Source organism: Thalassophryne amazonica, chromosome 21 (assembly GCF_902500255.1).
Source record: "Thalassophryne amazonica chromosome 21, fThaAma1.1, whole genome shotgun sequence".
Classification (NCBI taxonomy): domain Eukaryota; kingdom Metazoa; phylum Chordata; class Actinopteri; order Batrachoidiformes; family Batrachoididae; genus Thalassophryne; species Thalassophryne amazonica.
Genome location: NC_047123.1, coordinates 26,914,006 through 26,925,183, shown reverse-complemented (window position 1 = coordinate 26,925,183; position 11,178 = coordinate 26,914,006). Strand labels below are relative to the sequence as shown.

The 11,178-nt window shown below is 40.7% G+C and overlaps 1 protein-coding gene across 2 annotated transcripts; it reads left to right on the top strand.

Annotated features, from left to right (window-relative positions):
• The first annotated feature begins 6,830 nt into the window (after positions 1-6,830).
• armc1l (armadillo repeat containing 1, like) lies at positions 6,831-10,771 on the top strand. Of its 2 annotated transcripts, none has more exons than XM_034162154.1 (7): positions 6,831-6,899; positions 7,522-7,698; positions 7,827-7,918; positions 8,026-8,203; positions 10,018-10,134; positions 10,219-10,293; positions 10,372-10,771. In XM_034162154.1, exons 2-7 carry the CDS (start codon positions 7,546-7,548, stop codon positions 10,564-10,566), a joined length of 810 nt encoding a protein of 269 aa, XP_034018045.1. In that variant the 5' UTR covers positions 6,831-6,899; positions 7,522-7,545; the 3' UTR covers positions 10,567-10,771. The 2 variants fall into 2 exon arrangements, with proteins under 2 accessions (XP_034018045.1, XP_034018046.1); XM_034162155.1 differs by having other exon boundaries at positions 6,877-6,915.
• The last annotated feature ends 407 nt before the right edge of the window (positions 10,772-11,178 follow it).

Genomic DNA, 11,178 nt, shown 5'->3' with positions numbered 1-11,178 from the left:
TGCACTTTGTGACTGTTCCTGGCAATTTGGTTCAAAAAGTGCCCACACGCATCATGTAGTCATGCTAAGACCCAAGAATCACCATGAGAAGTCTTCCATAAATACTGTGTTGGCATTTTCATCTTTATGACATTTGGACAATGATTATGAATGATGGATGCTGCTGCAAGCTGCAGTTGAAGACATACCTGCCATCATGTAATCTTGACTGGGGCATGGCAGTTTTGGGCTTGGTGTTGTGTTTGTGACAGCATCTTGCTGGTTCATGGCCATTTTCCCATCTCACATATTGCCAATAACACAGCAAAATGCTGTTGTGAATCTACCAAGACACTGACAAGATGCACCGATACAGCTCCACGTTGATAGACGGTAGAAAAGTTTTCTACTTCAAAAATTGTTGTGGCACATCAAGAGCCATCCAGGCTGCATATCACAATGCTGCACTATACACAAGACGTCAACGGGTCTCACCGAGTCTTCGCTGCGTGTCGTGTTTAATACCGTGAAGGTGGAAACCCCCCTTTGAACGTGTGCTGTCCCCAGTCTACACCATAACCAATCTTCTCTGTTGCTTCTTTCAGATTGGCAGAGGTGTGAGAGACACGCAATGACAAACCAAGTCATCTTTATTCAACTTTCCACACTAGGGGCATTGGCTCGATACTGCTAAACCACTTTCTTTATATATGGAATTTATGGTTATTTCCATATACAGTACTTAAACACAGCTGTAATAGTTGGAAAATGTTTAATGTAGTGTGCATAAGACGATAATCATCACAAAAACACTTGTAGAAACACTCATATTGATAATACTTTATATATTTTGCATTACACTCTTTCAATATTAAGCTACACGCTGAAATATAACAGATTTCTTATTTAATGTGTTAATGCACAACATGTTCCACTATAAATTGCAATTGTGTTTTTGTGACATCCTACAGAAATAAAGTTATCATGCAAGCCTACTGTCCTACAGGGAGATGGAGAGGGAAAAAAAAAAAAAAAAACAGCCTGGAGGTATGCAGTAAATGTTAAATAGATATGGATACACATGTGACATCAGACGACAACTCCACATTACACAGAGAATGGGCACAGGTGAACCTGGAAGATTCATTTTTGGAAACAAGTGCACTGCTACTCTAGAGGTTGTGGATTCAATTCCAACGATGTACACTAAAAGATTAGAAACTTGAAAAATACTTCTGGAACTGTGCAATGGGTGCTACGGTTAGGGGTTGAGATGGGACCGGACCGGTACTTGGCAATGGACTTATGCAAGGGAGTAAGAAACAGGACGCAATATGAACAAAAGGAGATTTATTAACACTAAACAACGAAATAAAGGTGGCCTGCTGAGGTCAGCCCGCTCGTAGCGGTGGAAAACCAGGTGCTGCAGGATTTCGAGCCAGTCTTGAAGGAGATTAACAACTAAAGGTTCAAGGACCAGGAGGAACGCTCGCCTCTGAAACCAGGAACTACAGGGAATAAAGAGACAGTGTGAGTGAATGCACTCGTAACGCTGGAGCCTCAAAACAGTCAGTTCATAAAAGGGTTACCACAGGTTGTTTCAGAGCTCATGAAATATCTTAAGAAAAACAGTTCACTGTTCAGCAATTGTTCATAGTCCATAAGTTGTATCCAAAGGGCAGAGGTCAAATGCTGCGTGTTGAAGCGCAGCGCCAATTAAGCAGGACTTGATATCAATTGTTTGATATCAGAGTTCATCTAGTTCTTAAACAGAGTTCTTGGAGTAGTTCTTTATCATAGCACAGTCACAAACAGGGACAAGTGAGAATGGGATCTCACTGAGACAAAGGAGAACTCAACTGGCATTTAGTCGTGACACCAGTGGCGGCTGGCTCATAGGGGGTGCTCGGGCGCTGCCCTCCTAGATGTGGAGGGGAAAAATCATAATATATATATATTTAAAAAGTATTATCAATGTCAGTTTTACTTAATAGTATGTGCCTACATGTAATATGAATGATTAAAACAACACTTCCTGCAACTGACTCTCATTCAACAGTGCATTTCCACCGACAGAAGCAGAGAACGTATTCCTCGTCTTGGGCGGTCATTCAAAGCGCCCTTGAAGTGCAGCGAAATAACCAATTGTATGTACTTGCTAGGGAAAATTAATAAATATTTGGCAAATCAACATTGCCAAAATTAATGGCTTTGGGGCGCCGGAATTTTAGCCCTTGCTACAAAAATGTGGGAACGTTAAGATTGCTACAGTCAGTGATATACGTGACGCTGCAGCTGCTGCTGTCAGTCAGTCAGGTAGGAAGAGATGATGGTGATGACGACGTTTGGGTTATATTTATTTATTTTTATTTTGTCTCCGTGTGTTTTGCTGGAGTAAGATGAAGAACTCTTCGGAGGTTTAAAACAGGACAAAACTAATCAAATCAATGACACCAAAGTTTCGCGGGGATCCTTTTGGAGGTGCATGGAGGTGCACACATCAGATCTTTCTCGTGGTTTAATGACAATTGCACATCCCAGATGGAGGAGAGACGTTTGTCTGACTCGTTATAAACAGTGTCAGGCATCATTCACACTGTCAGCGCACACGTCACGGAGGCTGCTGATCTGCGCTCTTTACTGCGGGGTGGAAAGGAGCGCATCCACCTCTGCCAGCTGCGGACTGACTCCTCTGGATCCTCTTCAGCTCGGATTTATTCCCGAATGTTGCTCCTGGTGTGGAAACGAGGATGAAAATTTAAGATAAAACGAATGAGTGATGTTTTTTTGGTTTGTTTTAGGGGGTCAAAGCTGTGATCTTTTTTGGGACAGCAGACCAGTTATAATGGTAATAGGGGAGGCCGGGGCTGTTTGTAACAGTGTTCAAAGCTGCAGCCATGCTGGTATTTTGATTTCACTTTACAGGTTATGAGGATCAGTTCACAGAAGTGAAATATTCTTTGGAGTATTCCACACTCTAAAACAAATTATTTGCTCAGTTTAAAAACAAAACAAAACCCTAAAATAGCAATTTGCATGTTTTTTTTTTTAAAGAAATTCTAACTCAGCCACTGAGTACACACAAGACACTTATAGGCAGACAAACCCAAGTTTAGCAATGTATTTAATTAAGTGGTTTTGTATACTTAATTTGCTTTGTCCTCTACACCAGTGATTTTCAACCTTTTTTGAGCCGCGGCACCCTTTTTATATTTACAAAATCCTGCGGCACACCACCAACCAAAATAATATTATAATGCTATTACCTCTGGTTTTGCACAAAACCCAATTATCGCAATAGAAAATCGATGCAGAAAACACCGCATTTCGAAAATCCTCAAGCATTTTGCGCTCTGATCTCAAGTAGGGTTGTCACGATTACGAATTTCTGGAGACGATTAATTGTCAGACAAATAATTGCGATTGACGAATATATTGTCTATTTTTTTTTCTTTTTTTCCCCTTCTTTATATTCTACTATTGTAGTATAATTACACAACTCTGGAAGAACGTTTGGCTTCTGTGAGTGGAGAAACTGGGAATAGTGCAACATTTTTATTTTTATCTTCATTTTACATACAGTCCCAACTTTTTCTGATTTGTGGTTGTTTCTGTTGCATTTCTGAAACTGTTTCTCCTCATCAGTCACGTTTTGTGCTTAAACACTGCATTAAGCTCAAGATTGAACAAATAAATACCTTTGGAAAATAACAGCTGTTAAAGTTCAGAGTTCTCACCTGCTTTTTGTGATCTCTGCATCTGAACATTGTTTTTTTTTTGTGGCTCAGTTCATTCATATATTCTCATTTTTTAAATATGTTTTTAAAGATATTTGACCATTTATTTCACCTCATGATCTCATAAATTCAGCATACGACGCGCACATGGTGTGAACAGGACGGTAACGGCAGAATCACACCTTTAGAGAAAGTTCAGAGAGAAGTAAAGGCAGCTTCATGTTTCCGTTTTGTTAACGTTCACTCGGGTTAAAATCCTCTCTCTGCTCCGCGCTCGCTGCGCACTGAACGTGTCGCGCCTGCATTCAGGAATCTCCCTCACTCACCCCCTCCCTCGCAGTCTGCAGCCTGTTAACTCCACGCGCGCGCACACACAGGCACTGACACACACACCAACAGCTCCGCATTTTAGACGGCTTTTGAAGGAGAAGGCACTGTTTTAATCGGCCGTCAGCCTCCTTGTTATTGTCCCGCCTTAAGATGAGAGCGAGGCTGCAGCACGCGAGGCTGAGTCGTTTTATGCTTTATGGATAAAATAAATAATTCACGGTAATCGCGAATATGAAAAATACCCACGGCACCTCTGACGATCGATCACGGCACCCTAGGGTGCCGCGGCACCCCAGTTGAGAATCACTGCTCTACACTGTTAACTAATTTTAACCAATTTAATTTAAAGGTCTTGGTGTTATTAGTTAGTCAAGTTATTTAAGTTTTTCAAGCTTCTTTAGTTTGCCTACATTCCACTCAGTAATGTTCATGCAAAATATTACCTTAATTTTTTCTCTCTCTCACACACACACACACACACACACACACACACACACACACACACACACACACACACACACACACACACACACACACACACACACACACACACACACACACACTTTCTCTCTCTCTCTCTCTGAAGGTGGTGTAAACATTGTAGTATGTACATAATGTTCTTTTGTCAATTGAAGAATTTTTCCATATTTTGAAAGAGTGTAAATTGAGGCAAAATGAGGAAAGCAAGGCAACAGACAGTAAAGGACATGCAACATGCAACAAGTTTCTGGCTTGGCTCTTGGAAGAATCTGGCCTTTAAAGTTTGGGTTTAAATAGTCTATGAGAAATCAGTCACTCATCTGATCCAGGTGTGAAACAAAACTGAGCACGCCATCTAGTGAAGAAACTAACACATGACCCTAGTAAAAACAAAGTTAAAACCAGGATCCGGGGGAAATCCTGACAATGGGGTTTGCACACTTCCACACATCTTGCTCAGTAGCAGACTTCTGATATGGTTAGGGTCCAACTGCTGAAGTGTCCACTTATAACTGTGTGGAACATATATGGCCCAAAACTGTGCATGTATGCGTTTTTTGTTTTCTTTTGTTTTTATGGGGATTGTTGTGGCGGCTGATAGAGGCCACAAGACTTTCAAATTTAGACAACAGCAAATGTAGAAAGGACTTACAATTCCAAAAAAGGAGCAACAATTAACAGCAGGTAGTTGAATGGAAAAAAAAAAAATAATTTAAAAATTGGAAAAAATACATTTTGCAAATACATAGGATACAAATATAGTACATGTGGGGCAATTTCATGAGATACAGTATCTTCTGCATTTTTTCTACTTTGCAAGACTTTTTTTTGCAACTAGAAAAGCATCAATTGATGCTGATATTTTTTTTGTATTTGTACACTTTTTTGCATTTGCTAGTGTTATTTTAAGAAAGTGGCTACAGTTGCGGCAGCCGTAACCCTAAATCTTGGGGGTATGCTTACAGCACCCGTAATTGATGCTCTGTGACTCAGTGTTCATTACTAACTTCTTCTTAGTATAGAAGAAAATGCCAACAGTATTTATGGAAGACTTCTCCTGGTGATTCTTACTGATGTTTTATCAAGTCTAGATAACATTGTTGCATTATCTTGTGTCTTAGCATGACTACATGATCCCTTCCTAGCATGCTGGAGACCGGAGGTCGACTGCCAGACAAGGAGAACAAGACTTTTGTTTTTTTTCACTTTCATATCAACCAACATTTCTTGCTTCAGGTATTCTTTTGGTTCATGTATCTCTGGAAGATTTGGATTATTTGGGCTATTAGCGTTAGGGTGTCATGTGACCGCCATAACAATAACCTACCAATACACACTCACGGTTACCCTAACAACATCCACAGTCTTGTTTTAATTTGGTTGTAATGTGGCCTCTCTCAGCCACCACAGAGTGGTAGATTCAGAGACTGTTTATTGATTGTGAATTATCCAGCACATATTATGTGGTATTTATGAAAAGACACTGATGACACTGGGGGTGTTGACCTTTCAAGTGGCATTAGTATGAACATATAGGCATATGAAAGGGAAAGGCGGCGAGTTTCCAAATGGCACATGATAAATACAGATCCTCTCAAACACTCAAATGAAATGTGTCATAAATAAATGTCACCTGAGAAAAAAAAAAGGCCCTTAAAAAAAGGTTGTTAGACATTTGGAAAACAATCCAAATATAGATTTGGAACTTTCTGTTAGCATTGAAGTAGCTGGTGTAAAACATTTTATGCTTCACAAAAATAATTAACCAAACAAACGACAAAAAAAAAAAAAAAAAAAAATTCAATTCCTTGCAAAATATCTACATTTATGTAACACTATTCCGGCCTTCTCTGACAACGTGTGGGGGTTGAACTCACGTACCTGTGGGTGACAACATGGCGCCTGCCTTAAAAAGGTGCGTTCACGCCAACAACGAGCTTGTGTGGCGAATGATACCTGTTTATTCAACACTTTGTGTCGAGACGTTCGTCTGTCTTAATTTGGAAAAGACGAGTGGAACAACCCCACCAGCGTTTTTGTTTAAATAATGTCTTTTTTTTTTTAAATGCAGTTAGCGACGCGAGTTTACCAAGTCTTGTCCCACCCACAAGCAACCTGATTGGCTCAACTCTTCATCATATGAGTTTCTGCAGATTCGCGTTTGTTATCTGAATTTTGTCCCACAGCGACCCCGTGAGGACAAATTTGAAAGTAATCAATACAGAGACAGGTCCGGTGGTGGCGGTAATGCGCCGAGATGTTTGCCAACACCAATAAAACGGAACGTAGAAGAAGAAGGGCGGCCAATCGTGTGACAGGAAAATTTGCACCGAATTTGTAATTTTTGACCGCACAAGCGCCGTTTCTCTGCGGGTAAGAAAGAAATCGAGTGAGTATTTATTACGTTTATTTAACTTTCTGGACATTTAGAGTACGATTAAGAGCAGCAGCGTTCTTTAATCAAACGTTCAGGTCGCGTTGAAGCGTTTCATACGAGCGTGAAGTTAGCTTCCCTTTACTTTGTGTTGCAGCGTTTCAGTTTTACATTACTGTAGATAAAAATATATTATTTTGTGTAACTTTGTTTTTGTTGGCTATGTTGAGAGGAATACATTTTGACCAATTTGAGGAAATCTTCGACTGAAACAATGTTTCGAACGAACGAAACATGTCTCGAATCGAATCAGAACTGATTCAGACTCTGCAGTCACATCTGCTCGGCCTTTTCGAGATCTGCAACGATTATTCCTTAATTAACCCTCTGTTAAAATTAATTTTGATAATCCAAATTCTCTGATTACTGATGGTCAAATGTGAGTACATTCTGGTTAATTTTAGTAGTTTCTTTAGGTTGTGGTCAAACATTTGAAGGCTTCATCTGTAATGGAATAAAAGTTGATTTTAAATTGGATTATTGGTTAATTGCACATCTGGATTGTTGTCCAGACGTGCACAAGACATTCACCTGACAGGCTTCATTACACTGTTGTTTCAGGCCTGGTGTGTGATATTATTAAAGATGATGGATGCTCTGTCCGTTGTGAGTCAGCTGCGAGACCTGGCCTCTGAGCAGCAGAACCGGCAAATCATAGTTGAGGACCAGGGATGTCTTCCCGGGCTGGTTCTCTTCCTGGACCACCAGGATCCAGATGTACTGTTAGCCACTCTGCAGGTTGGTGGAGAATGAACGGTGTGATGTTTACTGTGCTCGTACTATCTTGTGCATTCTAGATTACAGATGTTATAATTGTCTGCTGGAGGAGACCACTTAAAACTTGATTTCTCTTGCTTCCTCCTCAGACCTTACGCTATTTGGCTGAATTGACCTCCAACACTTCCACCATGAAGAATGAACTGGGAATGATGGTGAGCTTGGAGAATGTAAAACAAAGGTGAGGTTTTCACATGTTCACAGCCATACTGTTAATTTCTAGGTATGCTTTCTTTAACTCACATCACACAGATGACTATCGGTTGTGACTATTCTGTGCCTGTCTAGGCAGGATTTATCTGTTGACATCACAGCCTTAGCCCAAGAGGTGTATGATGTTCTAAATGGAAGTGCGATTCCACACCGCCGGCCTGAGGAGAGGAGGAAGAAAGCACAGTTCTTCATGAACTCCTACAACAAGAAGGCAAAGTCTGTCACGTTGCACATCCAGGGGCTGGACGGCACAGTGAGTAGGATGCCCTGTCTGCACACATTGTACAGATTAAAACAGTGTTTTTAACAGTGCTCTGAAAAGGTTTTTGATCCTTTAAGCATTTACACAACTTTTTTTTTCTATGAAATTTTTTTAAAAATTCAAGCTGCTTTTTAAGACAGTAAAAACTATGGAAATGTGACACTTGATCCCAATAACTTTGATCTTCCCTTAGGGGTATGAAGATGCGTAAAGAATTGTGATAATTGTATTGTGTATCAAACTGTGCTTCCAATAAAAAGTGTTGTGATACCATTAAATATCAGCTATTGCACAGAAGAATAACGACCTCTTGCAGAATAATCAAATGATAAATTATGTAAATAGGAAACTGATAACACCAAGGATTACAATTGATACTCTTAATTTTCTTTGACGTTGAAACATTTGCCACAGATTACTTTCTACATAATTAGTGTGAACAGTGATGACATTATAAATCATGGTGTCTGAATCGTGACTGATATGATATAGAATGAGACAAAAAAAAAATTAAGGTCCATCAATTGTTCTTTTTACAGGTGCAATTGATAGAGCATAAAAAAACAAAGAAACTGACACCAAGATTGGTTAAGAAATAAGGAGGTTATGGTAATGTTAGTCTACAAATATCTGTATATTTTTTCCGATCGGCATGGTCATTTTCGTGTTCTCAAAAACCATGTTCTCAATATTGGATTGTCATGAAACTTCATTATGTCGACAAAATATTATATTTTAGGGCTACTTACCTTTGAATGAGTTCTGTAAAGGCGATCGTGGTTTTTACGCTTGGTAAAGTTGAGCAAAATTTTCAGCACGAACAAAGTACATGAAAGAAACTGCAGAATTGAACCGGACAAAAACGAGGTCAAAGAGAAACTTCCTGTCATTATAAGGAATTCCATGGGAAATACCCCAGCCAGAGAATGAAAAAAAGCGATCTTTGTGAGGAATCCTCTGCACACAACGATAAACACACATCGATGGAATGCGCATGCAGGTCTCGATCGGGAGATTGTCTTGTCCCTACGTGATATGCATTTTATCGTGTAATTAGTATTCTTACATCCCTACCTTTTGCCCATTGATAGACCTGTTGCTGACCTCGGTAGGGCATTTAAGTGTGTGCCACATCTAATCCTTATTGAAAATTAAAATCATTGACCTTTGCCAAAATAAATTTTTAATCGCAGTATTGGGGCCAACTTGGATTGATATACAAAGTTTGGGAGAAACCAGAAAAAGGACCTTGGATAAGGAGGCCAATAAATAAACACTTGTCGCTCTCACACCAGTGATTGACCTTTAGCTCATTTGGGCAATCCCAGAACCCACCTTCTCTTTGCCAACTTTGGTGCAAATCAGAATCGAACAACCACAATTTTGAACTTTGAACCCAACAACCTTGACTTTTGCCCAAACGAACCCCTTACGAACAATTCCGGGATCCACCAACATAACATGCACGTGGCAGGTTTGGAGGAAATTAGCCCAAACACCTCAGAGGGGTAGTGGGACAAACTGAAGTAGGAGACTAGTGAGGGAAGCCACCACGAGACCTATGACTGAAGATGTCCGCTTCTGTAGCTGCGATGGGCAAAGTCTGAGCAAAGTGCAACTTTTGTCTCTTGCATCAGCAGTTACACGGCACAGGAGCATTTTCTTAAAAAGAAATTTCTGCTACAGTTTGTCATTAGACACGAGCCTAGATTTGAACTAAAGGGACCAAACTCCCGTTCTTGGTTACACTTTAGTACTCCAGTTCTGTGACATGTTGTCACCTGGTTCTGTCTCTGCCTGTTCAGGACCAGCGAGGGTTGTGTGAGGAGGCTCTTCTTAAGGTCAAAGGCGTGATCAGCTTCACTTTCCAGATGGCTTCCAAGAGGTGCAACATCCGTATCCGTTCAGATCTGCCCACTGAGGTAAGGTTCCAACCTTTTAGCAACAAAGATCAGGTGCAGGAATCAGGATTTGGAACACAGTGCCATCTATTTGATGATTTGCAGAGTCTGGCTTCGGCCATTGCTGCCACAAAAGTGCTGTCAGCCCAACAGGTGGTGAGGAACGAGGCAGGCGAGGAGGTGAGTCTCCTCCCATCAGCACATTTTATTTTTTCAACAATGGACACTCGACAGGGGCCTTTTAACGTTTCTTTTCAGATCCTTATCCCTCTGAATCCATGTGGAGTGGAAGTACACCAGAACAAATCTTTGCCAGATTACCTCCCCGAGGATGAGGAGAGCCCACCGAGGGAACACGACCGTGCTGTTTCCCGTACAGCGGCTAAGGAAGACTCTAACGGGAGCTGGCTCAACACTGCTGCTAGCTTCCTATCTAAAACCTTCTACTGGTGAAAGGACTGGAACAGAGCTACGTGCAGGCTGCTAGAACAGATGGTGGCATACACGAGTGTTTTTTTCTTTCCCCACCACTTTGACTTGGCGTAGTGATGCACATTTAAGATTTGTGATATCCAACGCCATTCTGCTCTCAGGTCGAGAGCAATGTTCTGTCTTGTTTCTTCATAAAATGTAAATATTTCTTCGAATGGCTGTGAAACTTTCCATTTTTGTCTGCCGGTGACATTTATCTGGCTCTGTTGTAAAATAAATTATGTGTGCTTGCAGTTGTTGGCTTTCTTTGATCGGGCGAGGGGGAAAAAAAAAAATCCACTCCAAGCTTATCTTCATAAGTCCAGCAGTTTTTATTCTTCTGAACAGCCCCTTTTGTTCTGAAGGGCTGTCAAAATATTGTTTGTGCACAACATTCATTGCACAATATTGTTTTTGGTTAAGCTGGTTAATTTAGTCACACTTAAAGTTAGCACGGATGCTAATGGCATACTGCGGACACCTGGAGCAAAGTCCCACAGAGAAACATGTTTCTACCGATCACAGTGCATTTCAAAAAGTGCTGACAAAGTCCGGGACCCAAACATTGTGCACCATTCTGAAACTGGTTCAGAA

Bases quoted from the DNA above. Each gene is read 5' to 3' on its own strand.
- armc1l (XM_034162154.1), top strand. From the start codon at position 7,546: ATGATGGATGCTCTGTCCGTTGTGAGTCAGCTGCGAGACCTGGCCTCT. The intron at 10,135-10,218 runs GTAAGGTTCCAA...GATGATTTGCAG, and splicing joins GTTCAGATCTGCCCACTGAG to AGTCTGGCTTCGGCCATTGC. The intron at 10,294-10,371 runs GTGAGTCTCCTC...GTTTCTTTTCAG, and splicing joins GGAACGAGGCAGGCGAGGAG to ATCCTTATCCCTCTGAATCC.